This window comes from Tremella mesenterica (assembly GCF_000271645.1).
Source record: "Tremella mesenterica DSM 1558 unplaced genomic scaffold TREMEscaffold_2, whole genome shotgun sequence".
In the NCBI taxonomy this organism is placed as follows: Eukaryota; Fungi; Basidiomycota; class Tremellomycetes; order Tremellales; family Tremellaceae; genus Tremella; species Tremella mesenterica.
Window position 1 is genome coordinate 1,207,337 of NW_006711226.1, and position 17,317 is coordinate 1,224,653.

The 17,317-nt window shown below is 48.9% G+C and overlaps 5 protein-coding genes across 5 annotated transcripts; 4 read left to right on the forward strand and 1 right to left on the reverse strand.

The window, feature by feature from the left end:
* Positions 1-1,220: 1,220 nt before the first annotated feature.
* TREMEDRAFT_27184 (uncharacterized protein) lies at positions 1,221-4,811 on the forward strand (the record flags this gene model as incomplete). The annotated part of the gene is made up of 10 exons (XM_007002253.1): positions 1,221-1,372; positions 1,422-1,474; positions 1,532-1,654; positions 1,706-1,780; positions 1,832-2,149; positions 2,208-2,751; positions 2,834-2,976; positions 3,049-3,645; positions 3,847-4,283; positions 4,446-4,811. The coding sequence occupies 10 exons, from the start codon at positions 1,221-1,223 to the stop codon at positions 4,809-4,811; spliced, it is 2,808 nt and encodes a 935-aa protein (XP_007002315.1).
* A 78-nt stretch (positions 4,812-4,889) lies between these two features.
* Positions 4,890-6,583, reverse strand: TREMEDRAFT_37746 (uncharacterized protein). The gene is made up of 13 exons (XM_007002426.1): positions 6,537-6,583; positions 6,466-6,492; positions 6,325-6,423; positions 6,199-6,284; positions 5,980-6,018; positions 5,912-5,930; positions 5,839-5,860; positions 5,676-5,795; positions 5,602-5,635; positions 5,421-5,497; positions 5,292-5,313; positions 5,162-5,242; positions 4,890-5,116 (listed from the first exon to the last, which is right to left on the reverse strand). Exons 1-13 carry the CDS (start codon positions 6,559-6,561, stop codon positions 5,093-5,095), a joined length of 675 nt encoding a protein of 224 aa, XP_007002488.1. The 5' UTR covers positions 6,562-6,583; the 3' UTR covers positions 4,890-5,092.
* Positions 6,584-6,856: 273 nt separating this feature from the next.
* TREMEDRAFT_60241 (uncharacterized protein) lies at positions 6,857-10,311 on the forward strand (the record flags this gene model as incomplete). Its single annotated transcript, XM_007002691.1, has 6 exons — positions 6,857-6,983; positions 7,025-7,524; positions 7,739-8,703; positions 8,763-8,838; positions 9,096-9,257; positions 9,310-10,311. The coding sequence occupies 6 exons, from the start codon at positions 6,857-6,859 to the stop codon at positions 10,309-10,311; spliced, it is 2,832 nt and encodes a 943-aa protein (XP_007002753.1).
* A 786-nt stretch (positions 10,312-11,097) lies between these two features.
* On the forward strand, positions 11,098-13,493 carry TREMEDRAFT_60242 (uncharacterized protein; the record flags this gene model as incomplete). The annotated part of the gene is made up of 5 exons (XM_007002692.1): positions 11,098-11,168; positions 11,647-11,768; positions 11,834-11,853; positions 11,892-12,404; positions 13,047-13,493. 5 exons carry the CDS (start codon positions 11,098-11,100, stop codon positions 13,491-13,493), a joined length of 1,173 nt encoding a protein of 390 aa, XP_007002754.1.
* A 2,243-nt stretch (positions 13,494-15,736) lies between these two features.
* TREMEDRAFT_27016 (uncharacterized protein) lies at positions 15,737-17,308 on the forward strand (the record flags this gene model as incomplete). Its single annotated transcript, XM_007002223.1, has 1 exon — positions 15,737-17,308. The coding sequence occupies one exon, from the start codon at positions 15,737-15,739 to the stop codon at positions 17,306-17,308; it is 1,572 nt and encodes a 523-aa protein (XP_007002285.1).
* Positions 17,309-17,317: the final 9 nt, after the last annotated feature.

Genomic DNA, 17,317 nt, shown 5'->3' on the forward strand with positions numbered 1-17,317 from the left:
GGGAGAGAGTGGCTGCAGTGGGGGGAGAGGGAGTTTAAGAGATAGTACTATGTCTAACAAAGAAAGGGGGAAAGAGAGAGAGAGGCGAGGGGGGGGAAAAGGGGGGAAAGGGGGGAGAAACTCATTCAAGACTGTTCGGCGATTGTCGGCATTTATTCGAGTGGCGGACTCACATCGGAGCCTCGGTCGGTCGGACAACTTGGCTGTCCCTCAATCGCTCGTATTACACCCTCGTCACCCTTGCTATCCGTCATGCATGCAGGTGACAGATCGGACAGTATGAGAGCAGTGCATCTTGTGCAACACATCCGATCTTGATGTCCGACTCAGAGCTAGTGAGACCGCGATACGAGCTATCCTTCGCCGGTCATCCTCTGCGCCGCGGTCCGAAGTTGTGGTGTGTGCCATCTGGTTGGACGGGAAGGCTCGCTCTCTTTTTCTTGAGCCCTACCTGACCTCTCCCCTCAGCCCCACTCAACCCTCTCCCTCCCTCCAGTTTGTTTTCTTCCTTCCTCCCTTTCGTCTTTCACTATTCTCTTGAGGTGCATCCATCATCCTCCCTCGTCCTTCTGACCCCCTCTTCATTCCATCCATCTCCCCCAGCTGTTTGCGACATCTGTGACGCGTTTAGACAACTCGACTGTCTGCATATCGCGTTTACTTCAAGAGGGGTTCTCCCTGGCCCAGCGTTCTCTACTCTTTCCTTGGTGACCGCCAACTCAGTATCAAGTATCTCGTTGTACCTGTAGCCATACTTGGAGATCTATTTGCATTCGACGACGTCTGTGGGCCTTAATTCGTCCCTTGGAGCTTCCTGTCAACACCTCTGCTTCTCTCCAAAGATCAGCCCTTTCGGTCATTTGTTCTCGCCACTCGTACGCCCCTTTCTTGAGTGACATCGAGCTATGCCGCTCATCAAGCGCAAACCTGTCCTCCTCCACCCTCTCCCTTCTCTCTCCTCAGTATTGCAACCTCTACCCACGAATGGACATGTCGATCCCTCTGTCCCTCCAGGACCTTCTCCGGCCCCGTCATCTCCCCCCAAGGGAAAGGTCAAAAAAGAATCTACTCCCGCTGAAACCGACGAAGCCCCACCTGCCACTTCTGCCATGCCTCCAGATGGCAAAGATGACGATGAACAACTTTCCAAGCTCCTCAGTGTCTTCAGGGGAGAATTTGCCGATGGAGCGACCACCGCCAAGGGCAGAAGACCGGGTACGATGATCTTGACCGGTCAGGTGTTTGCGGATGACAAGACGAATGGAGTCAAGGAGGAGGATGCTGTCTCTGCCACACCCGCAGGTAGCTGGAAGATACATGATCGGGACTGCTGGTACATTGAAGAAACAGGGGAGATTTTTACTGATTATGAGTGAGACCTACCATCCTTGATTTGTACGGTGATGTTGACATGACCGCAGATCCTACTCCACACGGCGTGCTTTTTATGCTCAGCCTCTCTTTCAATGTGACGGTGAGTCATTTTCTCCTCTTTTCTCCGTAACCGGCGATAGCAGCTGAGCGAGCGCAGTCAGTGGCAAGTCATCTATGTCATACCTAGGCGCCCTGGCGAACGAGAGGAGAGAAGTGCGGCAGCTACACACTCGATTTCCTCGCCAGCTCAAGAAAGCAGTCCTTACCGCTGTGCAATTCCGTACGTTTAGTGAATCTTCTTCACAAGAGCGATGCCGTTGACCTAGCCCAGAAATCGAGGGCAAGCTCGAAAATCTTGCTGACAAAATCTTCGAGCGTTTCGTCAACCGGTTTTATGATGACGAGAGTGAGTTAACCCCCCGATTAGGGCAAAAAAGACAGTCTGCTGATTATGCAGAGGTCTTCGTCGATGTTGAGGGCGATAAATATCTAGCCCGGATCGTCAAGACCTTTCCCCCCAGATCGTTACCCTCTGCACCCCCTTCGCCCGTCAGAAACTTGGGGAGTTCTCCACTACCTTATCATCCGTTTGCGGCAGACTTGACTGTCTCACTGGAGGAAGTCAACCAGCAGGACGATCCGATGAAGTACTTTTATTCTGTGCGGCTGATACAAGAGGGTACATCCCAGGGAATATCAACGGCGCACAGCTCGAATGATGCGAACGGGCATTCCAACGGTGGTGAGGATGACGGAAGAGGGGAAAAGTGGGCCAGTAGCGTGATGGAGGTTCAAGCGGATAAGATCAGGTGCGACTGTTTTCTTGTTCACAGGCATGGTGAATTCTGACAAAAGTAGTCGTGATCGAATCAACTTTTCCCGCGCCATGCTCAAACGTTTCATCCGAGACTGTGTGGAACGTGATGCCGCGGTCTACTCACCGTGGATGATCAAACCTCCTATCGCCAGGCGGTATGGTTTGCCAGTGGAGATGCCGCCAGAAGTTCGAGAAAGAATTCAACGATACCGGGAGCAACAGATGGACAAACGGAAACGTGAGCGAGAGGAGAGACTTGGTATCACCCATCCGACAGTCAGCGAAGCGGAGGTGGAGGAAGAAAAGGAGAAGCCCAAGACCAAGAAACAAAGACTTGCGGAGGAGAAGAAATTAAAAGAGGAAGCTGCGGCCTTGGAAGAAGAGAACAAGCGGAAAAAACCCGTCAAATACCCTGCCGAGGATCTGTTGGTGGAGTATTCGGGTGATCGTGATGCGGCGGCGGGACGGATAGAGGCACGGCCAGCACCAGGAAGAACTTTACCTTTTGGTGATCAATTTGAAAGGTTCCTGATGACTTGGAGCTTCTTGAATGTTATGGGGTGAGTGATTGTTCCGGCTGATCTCACCTTCTTCCCACTTCTCAGGATATGGCAAGTGAAACCGTCGATAGCTGACGAACAGGAAACCTTTGGGGATCTCACCTTTTCCTCTGGATGATTTCGAACAGTCCTTATATCACAACGACCCATGGACCTCCCCTGCACCACTTATGACTGAGATACACGCTGTGCTCCTGAATTCTCTGATCCGAGACCTGGCAGCTGGTTCCCCGCCTGTCCGGCCTCTGGCTGCGTGTGGGATCACGAAAGAATCCAGCGATGAAGATTATTGGGAAGGAACTCGAGGAGCGACCACAGAAACCCTACGACCCATAGCAATACCTCTGTCACAAAGTTGGTCAACACGCGAGCTCTCAACGCGAGATGGGAGAAAGGGTTGGGAACTGACTCTGATCGGTTGTCTTTGGGAACGAGCCTCTTTAGACACTCTTCCAGATTATCTTGATAACATACTTCATCTCACATTTGAAGATAAACCCGCACCTACTCGACCTACATGGTCCACCGGCCCTCCCCAATCAACAGGTCACGGTTTGATTCCTGCGAAACCAGACAAAAGATATTCAACATTACATCATACTCATAAACTCAACATCATTGCTTTCCTCGCTGAACTCGCTGCGCAAACACAGGCCGTTCGAGAGTTCCTCGAAGAGAGTACCACAGCACTCACCGAAGTTCGAAAAGATCAAGTAGAAGTTCGACGAGAAATACGACGAATACATGCTGAATTGGAAGCTTTAGAGCCGAAAGAAAAACCAGAAGATGTTGAAGGTGAAACCAATGGGAATGACCACGGTGATGTGGAAGGTGACGATGTGAATATGGAAGTAAAACAAGAAAGAGGCGAATCTATCGATTTATCAATTAATGGTCATATCAATGGAACAGCTTCAAATACCGAACGTGACGAATTGGAAGATACTCCAATGTTAGAAGATGATATTTCCATGTCTTCTCAAGATCAATCACATTCACGTCATGGTTCAGAAGAACCAGGTCCTAAAATTCAATCCAGAGTAGCTAGAAGGAATGCTATGGCTGCTAAAGCCGCTTCGAGAGCAGAGGAAGAAGCCAATCGAACAGCCGTCGCCAACGCTCAAAGAGAAGAAGCAAAGATAAGAAGACTAGAAGGGACCGTGAAAAGTGCTGAAAAAAGACGATTGACAGAAGAAGAAGAAATGTATCTGGTTAAATTACATGGGTTGGAACATGATTTCAGATCTCATCTTTACACTTTAAGAGCAAGACCTATGGGAATGGATAGATTTGGGAATAAGCTCTGGTGGATGGACGGTTTAGGTAGTGCACCTTTGTTAAATGAAGTAGGAAAAGTAATGGTAGGTACTGGAAGAGTTTATTTGCAAGGTGCGGAAGATTTGGAAGTGGAGTATCATCGTGTGACTGCGGGTGAAGTGAGTGTCGAAGAAGTTGAAGAGAGAAGAAAAAAGGAAGAAGGTGAAGGAAGATTAGGACCTGGTGAATGGGGTGTTTATGATACTCCTGAACAGGTGAGTTTTTCCCCCGGTATTCCAATCATGTTCTTTTTCGTGTGACCTCCTTTCTTCAAGTCGACATTTTTACGTTCAAGTGCATGTCTCTCGTTGGATTTGTTTGGACAGGTGACACATAAAGGAGAACATGTGGTGGAAGAAGAAGAAGACTGATTTCAGCTTGCCGCTTTTACCTCGTGGCTTAATCCCAAAGGTATACGCGAATTACCGCTTTTGAAACAACTGCGACAATGGACGCCAGATATACAAGCCGCAATGCATCGACGTAGGATCTTGGCGGGTTTGGAGAATTCTACAGAGGATGAACCGATCAGACGAGTGAGATCTTCTAGACGTGGAGGGGATGAGGATAAAGATGGGTATCTAAATTGGAGAGTGAGTATTTTTCCTTTGATCCCTTTTTCTTTCTCACAATCACGACTCCGAAATGATTACCTCCAGCGTGCTTCGTCTCATATCCCAGGTACATCAATGTCCCCCTTTGGTTGGTATACAGTGTGTTCCCCTTCAGGCTATCCGATCTAGTAGTGTCGTGTTAAATAAGATGAGAGCTGACGGATAGAATCGCCGAGCATGATGTAAAACAAATCATTATCAAATCAGCAAAAGTATGTCATGCTATTTCATTTGCACACCATCGTCTCTTAGCATCTCTGACTCTGTGTGTGGAATTGTGTTCAAGGGAAGACATATCTCTTCATGCTTTCTACTGTCTCCTTCAAGCTTTATGTCGATCAGATGTGCAAAATCAGACGCAGAGCAATCACGATATTGAAGAGAACACTTCAAGATGGTGAGAAGGACTTCTAGTTATCTGCCATGACCCAATTCTATCTGGTCAGCAAGAGCATGTGAATGAACGAAGGAAGACATACCCAGGTAGTGGGCTCGTATTGACTCAATTCGGTTTCGGCGAACCAAAGACCGATCTCTTTGGTGGCGGCATCGAACGAGTCCTATCTGGTCAGCGATGTCACTACTTTTGAGGTGACAGGGAAGACATACGGAAGCGTGAATGAGGTTACGTCTGTCAAGTCAGCGACTACCTCTTCTTTCTGCCTGCATTCAGACAGGTGGTACTGTCATACTGATGGTAAAAGAGAACGAAGGAAAAGTGTGAACACTGAAACTCACCCGACTGAAACGGCATACTGGCCCCTGACGCTACCCGGATCACTTTCCAAGGGGTTGGTGGCACCTACGATCCTACGCTGAAGTATTAGCCCTTCGTCTCTTTGATCTCCACCTTCAACCTTAAGCCCGTTGGGCGTGATGTTGACTTCTTTTTGTCGAGCTTTGAACACGCTACACTCACCCCTTGACGAATGACATCTTTGCCTTCCCATACCCTGATCATGAGCTCTTACTATCATTCTATACACAACTCACATGGCAACCACAGGTGTCCCAGACGTGATGTACTTGACCAATCCCCCGAAGAAAGGACGGGAAGACAGATCGGAATAATGTTCTTGTGCCAATGCGGGAGATGGAGTTAGAGACTTGATTCTGTCGGTCAGCTCCAGTCCATCGTTTGGAAGTCTGCACTAACGCTACAAGCTTGTAGCCGCGTTCTGATAATTAGCTCGCTGCGGTTTTGGATTGCCTCGTGGAGCAGGACGAACCTTCGAAACGTGACACGATCTACACAATCAGCTTGGTTTCGAGGGTTCTAGCTGGGTGCTAGACTTACCTTTCCGACGAGTTGACGAGAGACACCGTCTGGTTTGATCTGACTGTCAGTCCCTCTTCTGACTTCACAGTCTATGAACCCCACGGTTCATGCCACATCTGGCCGGATGGCTCATTACTCAGTGTCTGATGATCGACGCAGATAGCTCAGAGGAACAGACCGGGAGCGTGCTGAATATATCTTCCAACGGTCATGAACAAGCTGAGAGGTAGGACTTACCATGATGAACGACCTCTCAGATACAGTACCCTTCTCCCCGGCAATAGTCTTGGCCCCTTCGAGTAACACGGGTTTGTTCATGCTCACTACAAACCGTCAGCCCAGGTGTGCATACCTCAAGCTCACCTTGGTATACAGCGTAAGAGCCTACTACGGCACCAGCCAAACCAAGGGTGAGTCCATTGGACACTGCCGCCTTAGCGGGCGCAGTGGAAAGGGCTCGTACTGTCTGTCAGACAGACTTGAGCAAAGGGTGACAGTACACACCGGAAGAGCGGGAGGCAGCTCGAAGTGCTGAACTGGTCAGCTGCTTTTCGTCACCAAATGAAATAGCTTACTGCTTCGGAGGGTGTTGGCGAACATTTTGACAAAGCTGAAAGGGTTGAAAAAAGAAAGAAGAAAGATGGAATGGGGAAGAATTTCGGTAACACTTGGATCTCGTTTTGTTCACGTCAAGCCAATGGTCCTGCAGGCCTATTTTTCCAACACGTTTGCGGAGCTCCGCAGTGCAGAGAATACAGTGTCGTTCACAACCTCACTCTTACTCTAGTAGTTTGACATTTCGAGTGAGCATACTAGCGAAATAGCTCTGGGAGGAGTATAGTATGACGAGAAATCCTCTCTAGAGTCTTGCGATCCACCCGAGGAGATATGATCAATGAGCCCTCCTCCGTCCTCTCCTTCCTCCCTCTTCTCTCTTCCGGAGATCATACCCGCCACGAGGACGACTCCACCCATCCCTGGATTATACATCTTTCCCTCTTTGCTCTCATCGGAAATAGCCCGTGAGTCTTCTCATCAGAAGGGCTGCAGCTGATGAACGTAGAGACCGCACTGGCTCAGATCGCCAACGATGATATTTTCATCGGCGGAACACGGAATCAAGTTATGATCTTTTCTCGTCCGGGCTGTATTGAATCCCTCCCTTCATATATCTTAGAGCTCCTCAACCACCTGGACAATCTGCTGCGACCTCTTCTACTTGTCGAAGCGACAGAGACCGTTCTTGACCAACCTCTAGGAAGACAAGCTATACTCAACCTCTACCTACCGGGTCAAGGTATCAGTCCACATATCGACCTTCCCTCTCGCTATGCTGACGGCATACTTGGCGTCTCCCTCACAGGAGGATCGGTTATGACTTTCACTCCCACAGAAGAGAGAATGAAAGACAAGACCGAGCATCATGTCTATCTTCCTCCCAGAAGCGTATACGTATTGACTGGCGAGGCCAGATGGGAATGGCTTCATGGGATCATAGGAAGGACAGAGGACCTGGTAGAAGGGGAAAACCAAAGAGATGAGACGATCTTGAGGGATGTGAGGGTTAGTGTAACGTTTCGGTGGATGAAAGAAGGCGGTGAGGTGTTGTCATGAGTCGTAATACAGTAGTATCGCGTTGAACCATCAAGGGCGCAGTTAGGGGTTGAAATTTGGTGAAGAACAATCTTTCCCTTTGACGTTCTCTCTTTACTACTTCTGCTTTTATCATGACTGTAAGTTGTCTCTCTTACTTCTCTCCATGGTGACTGACCGTAAGGAATCCAAACAGCTCACCACACGCATCACCTCGACTGACATCTTCCCACATATCCTGTCCTTCTGCGACCGCTCAACCCTAGCTACTTGCCTTCGTCTTTCTCGCGGTATCACTCATGACAATCTTCACTACATAGGTCAAATCTTGTACTCCATCGTCACTCTCAAAGTCGACACACACGATGGAAGTGTTTCACTTCGAGGCGTAGGAGAACCGGTGGACATGATTTATCCTCTCTGGCGTTCTCTCAATCTCAAACCTCTTCTCTTCTCCTCAGTCACACATCTTACCATCGACTTTCACAAGTTTCATTATCGAAACTGCCCATCTTCCCTTCCAGTTCTCCCAAATCTTCAAGAACTCGTCCTCAAACCTGCCTGCATGGGAGCTGGAGTCATCCTCTGCCACGCTGGAGCAAGCTGTCGTTTGATTCAACATCTTCAACCTCATCGATTGATAATCGATGGTCTCCGCAGTACTTTCGAACCGCTTCCTCATGGGTTACAATACCACGACAAACCTTGGGCAGAAGCTAGAGAAGTCGTACTTGTCCTTCGGGCCGGCAGTGGCGGACGTCCTGAATCACAATGGTCCCGTATTTGGTCGAAAAACCTCGAGAAGCTCGTCATCGTATACACGACCGAGTATTGGATGGCTCACTGGAAGATGGGACGTCGTCCCGAGCATGTGGAAAGGGCCAGGAGTTCATTGTGTTGGAAACTGGCACGTATCCGGCGGGAGATTCCCATGACTTGTCAGATGGTTGTGGTGGGTGCTGGACACGCAAGCGCAAGGGCGAAAGTTCTAGATCCCAGGGGAGAAGAAGAAGTTCAGGTTCAATTGAGCACGAATGTGCATGAAATGTTACGCAACTCTGCATCCAGTGTGGACGACTTAGAGGAATGGGGACAGGGTATGAAATTTCTGCTCGTGGCTGAAGCAGAGGCGGGATGGAGGATGCAGGCGTGACTCCAAAAACATACATTTGGGGTCGATCGGGGAGCAGGGAGGCTGAATGGGGAAGCGTGACAGATGATCAAGGTCACGGATCATGTAGTTGGCGTTACGTTGCCAACATTCAAATGAAATTTTCCAATTTGGTGAGTTACTGCAAGTGGAATGCGTGACAGGTCACACCTGTCACTCCTCAGTCTCACCTGTCACGGAGCTCGACGAATATACTTATATGCTGATCTTTCGATGCATCTCACTCACGACTTATTCCACCTAAATCTGCTTTGCTGACTAGCTCAATTTCTTGATCCAAATGTCATCGCCATTTCCCTCCCGTTCTCCACCTCTCTCAGACGCCGATATGATTTTTAATTTGTCCAGCGATGACTATCATGACACGAAGAGGAAGTCGTTCAGTTCAGCGGGTATCGACCACGAACCAGACGACTCGCTGATCCAAATCCCCGCTTTACGACCATTGCAACGACGCCGTCTCATGTCAGGACCAAGAGACGAGGTTGTATCGGACAATGAAGACAATGAGCGTGATGGAGAGAGTTCTACCGTGAGTGTCTTTTGAAATTATATTTGGTCTCTTCGGAAAGACTGACAATCAGTCTGAGTCCACTTCAGTTCCTAATCCTACTTCCACACGTATTCTGTCTCCTCAGAACATACCTGTTCGTATCAACACACCGGTTTCGCCAGCTCGAGGTTTCAATCGTCCTACCAATACAATTCCTCGGACCATCGGGTCACTTTTTTCACCTACTCGCTCCGAACGTGAATCATTCTACAGAATTGTGGATCCTGACGTCGCAAGCATCCGCTATAAAACCTTGATATTTTCTTGTTTCGATACTGTGATTGCCGGACCTTTGGCTGGTTTTTCACCAACGGCTTCCACTTCCTTTCTCAATTTCTCTCACTTTGTCATTCCATTCGTACGACATATCTTCATCACTTCCATGGATTGTGTTCATCCAGTTCGTTCATCCACTCTCAACAACCTTCCCGCCGGCTTCATTCGACCGCTACGTATACTCTTCGATTACGGTGAAATCCAACGGGATAGTGATTGGCTCAATGACAATATGAATTACTGGCTTAAATATTTTTGGCCAAAGAAAATCGTCTTGAAACGAGCAGCAAGTATATTGTATTGGATACCTAGGAAAGAATCAATGGCTTGGAATAGAGTTGAACAAGTTGAAATCCGAATCGACGGTGACTATTTGGAAGAACTTCATGAACGAGATAACTTTATACCACCTATAGGAAACGTATTACCCAACCTACGTAAAGTTATCATCAAGCTCGATATATATCATAATTTTTATGGTGATCGCGAAGGTGGTTGGTCTTTGTTCACAGCTTTATACCTTCTTTTAACAGTGGTGAACGATTTTACAATTGTCGAAGTCGAACTTGGAGGTTATTTATACGAACCGACTGAATTAGACGGTCACGAAGCGATGAATGCCTTCAGACGAATGGTTGGTTATGGAGGTTGTTATATCAAAAGACGACAAGTGATAGAGGAGATGATTGAGGCTTTCGTCCCGGATTTAGGGTATGCACGGGGAATGGCAATTGTGAACAGGTTGAAGTTGTTGTGAATTGGATTGTCGAATGAGGAAGGGACGGTAAGGTGGTTGGATGGATGGATGGATAAGGATCTTAGCTGGACTAAGAAGGGGTGATGTATTGGTGATGTGCAGGTCATACACCTGGACAGTTTTTCTCAAAGTTGATACCATGTTGTATTGTGCGAGTAGTTATGTATGAACGATTCATGTCTTTTTCTCGTACAGTCTTAGTGGGGCTCCCAGAATGGACGTACGGAGGACCATCGGGCCACCATAGGAGGTGCCGGGGTGCCACATGTACGGTGTCCGGGAAGTCCCAGGCTGAACTTTCCGGACAACCCCTTCCTTCTTCATCTGTGATATCCACTTTATCCATTCTTCTGTCCCACTATCTCAACTAGACCTGTTCTAACCTGCATAGAGGTGCTAGAGAGGCTACTGGCACTCATTTAAAAGCGTGCTGCATGCTGCTGATGAGGGGTGTACCTATGAGAGATTCACCTCCTAGACTTTGCTAAGTATTCGATTCATTTTTCCTATGGTACTACGTTCCCTAAGGTAAAGACTACAAAGAGTCAGTCCTCGTACCAGGTGGACATGCCATCACCAACTCCTCTATCCTTATCCATTGTCTCTCTTGCTCTTCCTCTTCGGTATCTTTGGCTTGAATCGTCTTCGGTTTATTGAGGACTTGGGTGGTTGGGGTCCAATGATTCAACTGGATATAGTTTGCGACACAGCCTATACAACCTCGTCTCAGATCTAGATCAACCGGAGAACTGAGAGAACATTCTAGTAAAAGGAAAGTACTAGAATATGATAGAAAGTTCCAGAGAAGGGTGGAAGGTACCACACGGAACTATGGTAGAAGCGACTAAGTACGGAAGGTAGGCTATGAGAAATTTCAATGTTGCCGCCGATCGCTGTCACGAACTATGTCGTAACATCCCTGACAACCACCATCACCGACCCTCCTTTCACCATCACCGTCCTTCCTTTCACCACCACCAACCTCCACTCGAACCACTGAGACCAACTACGGCGAAGTTACGAGAACCAAGAGGGTATTTGTCACGATAACCCCGCCTAGCGGAGAACTACGGCGAAGTTAGGGGAAGGGAACCGAGGGAGAGCAGAACAGGGGAAGTTAGGCGAAGTTAGTCGAAGTGAGCGGAGTAGGATATCGGGGATAGGGCGAGGTACGGCAAGGTTGAACGAAAAGGTTGAACGAAGAGGACTGAGCGTGAGGCAGTGCAGGAGTTGAGGGACGTTCTATGAGAAGAGAGGAGTAGTATAGATAGTTTAGAGATCGCTGAACTTCTTCAGCGATCCTTGATTGTTGTCAGTAGCGAGCGATATATTCAGTAGCTACAACCACCGAGTTAAGGAGAGCTACCACCGAGCAGTTCGACGTACTACGGCGAGGTTAGCCGCAGTTATTCGACGATCACCTTATCACTTACCGCTCGACCTATTACTACGGCATAGTTAGCCGTAGTTCCCCTACGAGTACCCTGTCCTAGTGAGACATCGACGCCCCACTACGACGTAGTTAGCCGAGGTTTGTCGACCGTCGGTCAGAAGAGGAGAAGAAACGACGATTGTGACAGTATCAAGGATCGCTCTTACCGACGACCCGTACAAACCTCGGAGCAGTTCAAGATTGTATGCAACCGGAAAGAAGAGTTACAAGAAGTATGAGTAGACCAGGAGAAACGGTAGAAGAGACGGAGAGGAGGATGTTGGAGGAATTAAGACAAAACTTGGGGCCATTGCCTGGTGCAATTGATACCCCCGAAGGATCAACCCAAGGAGATGATTTTTATCCACCCCTACCTCTTGAACCACCCCCCCTGCCAACCGGATTATCAGAACCACCGACTGTAGGGACAGGTTCAGAAGGGTCGGGACAAACACCGCGACCAAGGGAGAAGAACACGGAAGGTGGACTAAGTTCGGCGGGGAGCGAAGGAGTAGGGAGAGCGGAGGAAGAGGCCACCACTCAGAAAATGATGCTGGCGATGATGAACATGATGATGGAGATGAACAGGGACATGATAGCGGAGAGGAGACGTCGGGAGGGACAGGAGAAGAAGAAGGAACAGGAGACGGTTGGAGGAATAGTTGAAGGGATCTCTGAAGGGGTACGATTCGCCATGGGGAGACAAGCTTCGGCGACCCCAGGCGTGGCTGAGATAGGAGGAGGGATAAAACTTCCCCTCCCAGACCTTTGGAGAGGCGAGAGGTCAAAGCTCACCGCCTTCATCTCAGAATGTGAAGTTCACTTCGAAATCAACGCCCGCAAGTTCCCCACTGACCGAGTAAAAATCTTTTTCATGATCTCCCACCTACGCGATACCCCTCTTCTCGCCGTCCAACCGGATTTGCCTAAAGACGACCCCCCCGAACACCTTCTAGTCTATAAGAAGTTCATCCAATATCTCAAGACCAACTTCGGAGACCCTGATGAGGAGGGAACCGCCGCTAGGGGAATAAACGAGCTTCGACAGAATGGGTCGGCTTCGGCGTACTTCGCCGCCTTTCAGCGATATGTAGCGGTGTTAGGATGGGGCGATGATGGGAACCTTGTGGACCGGGCAAAGAATGGACTGAAAAGTCACTTGCTGGATGAGATCGCTCGGCACGGAAAGGTCTTCAAGACTGTCCGCGAGTTGATTGAGTTCGTGGTCCCCATGGACAATCGCTTGCATCAGCGAAGAGTGGAGAAGGAGAATGAGAAGAAGAGGAAGGAAACAAAGGAACAGGGGGAGAAGAAAGAGGAAGTAAATCGGGGAGGGGAACGGAGGAGCGAGGAGAAATGGCAATCTACGCCGAAGTTCGAGGGCACGCAATCGAAGGGCACGAACGGGGGAAGGGCAATACCAACGGATGTAGACGAACTAAATCGTCGTTGGCCGAGACCCAGTGCTGATGAGGTTTTAAAGCGTCGGGAGGAAGGGAAGTGTACTGGGTGTGGAGAGAGAGGGCATTACAACCGGGATTGTCCTGTAATAGCGGCGAAGGTAAAAGCCGGGATCATCCCCTTGAGATCTTTTGGACAAAATGCTGGAGGAGAAGGGAGATTTAGCACGGGGGGAAACGCCGTCCCTCTTGGGGACAGGAAGAAGATCAATGCAGTTGGAGGGGAAGAAGCATGTGTTGGAGAGCGGGGGATGGACGAGGAGGAAAAAGATGGGGACCCGTCGCGATAGGCGAGACTCGGCGGGTCCGCACTCATATTCTCTCGGCCACTGTCCCTACCCCCAGTAAAAGGAAAGAGCTGATGAGACCAGGTAAATGTGTATATAAATCCGTAAACACCACTCCGAAATGTATAAACGACTGTCATACCCTAATCCCTTCCACCTGTAACAACCAACCCAAATCTAACGTGTATGTCGAAGGAATCGAACTAACGGCCCTGTGGGACACTGGGGCAACCTGTTCATATATAAGTCCCAAGGCGGTCAGGAAGATTAGGAAGGAGAGGAGGAAATACCCCGTGAGTGTACCAGTTCATATGTTCGATGGCTCGGTTAGTGTGGCTGGTCCCATTACGGAGTTTGTCGAAGTGAGTCTGGGTGTCGAGAAGTTAGGCGAAGTTCGCCCAATTAAGCTGGATGTTACCGCCCTTTGTGACGCGGATGTTGTGATAGGGTGGGAATGGATGAGAAAAGAGAGAGTAATCCTGAATGGGGGAGCGAATATGATATCCTTCCCTGCCAATGAGGAAAGCACGGTATCCATTCCCCCACCCTTACCGAGTGAAAGAGAGGAGTTATCCTCTCCCCTTCCACAGACGAGAAATGTTGCGAGCCTGGCAGCCATAGGGCTCAGGACTCGAACCGACGAGACAGACCTCCGCGGCAAAGATGAGCTTGAAGAGCTGAGCCCGGAGGAACAAGACGAGTTGTTCCAGGTAGTTCCTGAACAATACCACCAGTACATTGACGTTTTTAATCCGAAGAAGAGAGGAGAGACCCTTCCCCCTTCAAGGTCCTACGATTTGAAGTTTGAGCTTAAGGAGGGGGCGAACCTTAAGGTCGCCTCCCTCTATGCTCAAGGAGAAGATCAGAGACGCGCGCTGAGAGACATACTAGATCGCGAAATCGCCGCTGGCCGAATTCGGGCAAGTAACTCGCCATACGGCTCACCAATGTTTATGATACCGAAGAAAGCCGAAGGACAATGGCGAATGGTCATCGACTATCGAAAACTGAACGAAGCGACCATACCAGATGCCTACCCTCTCCCTCTAATAGGTCAAATTACCGAAGAACTTGGAAAAGCAAGGTATTTCAGCAAACTAGATCTAATTGGAGCATACCAATTGTTGAGGGTGACAGAGGGACATGAACACCTGACGGCGTTCAGGACACAGTATGGTATGTTTGAATCTCTGGTTGTTCGTGATGGGCTGTGAAACGCCCCCGCGGTCTTCCAACACTTCCTAAATGAGGTGTTTAGAGAGCTACTAGGGAATGGAGTCGTGGTCTACATTGACGATATCCTCATTTATGGGAATACGTTGGAGGAATTACGAGGAACTACGGCGAAGGTCTTTGAGGTACTGCGGAAGGCGAGCCTGTACGTGAAAGCTAGTAAGTGCGAGTTCGAAAGAGATTCGGTGGTGTTTCTGGGTTTCGTGGTATCCTCTAAAGGTGTATCGGTGAACCCAGAATACATTGATGCCATCACTTCCTTCCCACGTCCTAAGAATCTACGAGAGTCAAGGGGATTCATTGGAGTTGTAAGCTATTACAGGCGCTTTGTCCCCAACTTCTCGAAGATTGCTAGACCTATCAATGACTTGACAAGGAAGGAGGTACCATTTGTATGGGGAGTCGAACAGGAGTCAGCCTTCAAAGAGTTGAAGGCTAGGATGTGTACTGCGCCGGTGTTAGCCCATTTTGACCCTACATTGAAGACGATATTACAGACAGATGCGTCGTTCTTCGGCTGGGGGTTCATAATTTCGCAGATCAACACGGCTGGTCAAGAACACCCGGTAGCTATTGAGTCTGGTGCTTTCAACACAGCTCAGCTGAATTATACGGTAGGAGAAAAGGAGTTCCTCGCTGTAGTGGAGGGTTTCAGAAGAAGGAGACACTTATTATTGCAGGTAGAAACCACAGTACTTACCGACCATCTAAACCTTACCTACTGGATGGAGCCGAAACAACTCAGTCCTCGGCAAGGTAGGTGGGTAGAGGAGCTAGCTAACTTCAGGTTTAAAATGGTTTATCGGCCAGGAACCCAGGCAAGTCTTCCAGATGGATTATCTAGACGGGCGGACTATCATTCCGGGAAAGGAAGTACCATGGTACAAGAGAGCAACCTTATCCAAGGTCTGCCGAAGTTCGACGAAGTTGACGCCACCACGTCGGAGTTGCGTCACCTCCTTCGAGCATTGCAAGGGACAAGGGAGGTAAAGGAAAATGATCTTGTGGACCCTATGGATCTAGTACTTGGAGTTCAGGAGGACGAAGACATAGAAGGGGTCAGAGAAGAATTATTAGGAGTCGTTTGCGCTGAGTGTTCTCATCCTACGTGTAACGATAACGTGCAGGAACCAGGATCAATCACCGAACTACGCCGTAGCTCGCGGTCTCCTCTAATCCTTCGTGGGGGGTGGAACTCAAGAGGTTTCCTCACATTCGACGATCACATTTATGTGCCGAATTACGCCGATGCTCGGCTGAAGATCATGAAAATGCGACATGACTCGGCCTTAGCTGGTCACCCAGGTTCAGCGAAGACCCTTGAGCTAGTTCTAAGGGACTATGTCTGGATTGGAGTAAGGAAGGATGTTGAGGACTACATCGCTGGATGCGCGGTATGTCAGAGGGCAAAGACCAACAGACAGAAACCCCATGGAGAGCTTAAACCACTGGAGGTAGCTACGAAACCTTGGTCTAGCATCTCGATGGATTTTATCGAGGAGCTGCCAAATTCCCATGGATATAATTCCATCCTGGTAGTGGTGGATCGGTTGACCAAATGGGCCATTTTTATCCCGACTACGACGAAGTTAACCGCAGCCGGCCTATCAGAGTTGATATTGGACTATGTGGTGGCCCAGCATGGGTTGCCAGAGAATATAGTATCGGACAGGGGATCGAAGTTTACCTCCAAGTTCTGGAAGAATTTGACCGATAGTCTCGGAATAAGACTACATCTCTCTACTGCATATCATCCACAGACTGACGGACAGACCGAACGAACCAACCAGTCTTTGGAACTGTATCTTCGAATCTTCACCTCCTATCAGCAGAACGACTGGTCAAAGCTACTCGCTCGAGCTAGCTTTGCTTACAACAACACCCAGCACTCTGCGATAAACAAAACCCCATTCTATGCGAACTATGGATATCACCCTCGTTGGGCTGAAGAGATAAAGGCTAGCGAGGTTGAGGTACCCGCTGCTACAGTGGTAGTGAAGGATCTGACCGAAATACATAAAGAGTGTATCGAAGGAATTGAGAAGGCTAATGAGAAGTACGCCGAAGGGTATAATAGGAAGCACCGGACTACGCCGAACTTCGTGGAAGGTGACCTAGTGATGCTGTCATTAGAGAACATTAAGACTAAAAGGCCTATGAAGAAGTTAGACGTTAAGCAAAGTGGACCGTACAAGGTAGTACGGCAGGTAGGTTCTCATGCTTGTAAATTAGAGTTACCAGGAACGATGGCAGGTATCCATGATGTATTCCATGTCTCCTTGCTTCGCCCCTATCACCCTCCAATATTTCCTGGTCAGCAAGCTGAACCACCTGGCCCAGTAGAGGTGGATAACATGGGAGAATCGTGGGAAGTAAAGGATATTGTGGACTCGAGAGTGAATAAGAGGTCAGGGAAGTTAGAGTATCTAGTGGAATGGTTAGGTTACGAAGGCTCAGATGACGCAGTATCATGGGAACCAGTAGAAAACGTGGACGGAGCTAATGACATATTGGCGAAGTTCCACGAACTTCACCCGGATAAGCCGATGAAAGGACGAGTGGTAAGATCACGAACGAGGAAGTAATTCATACAA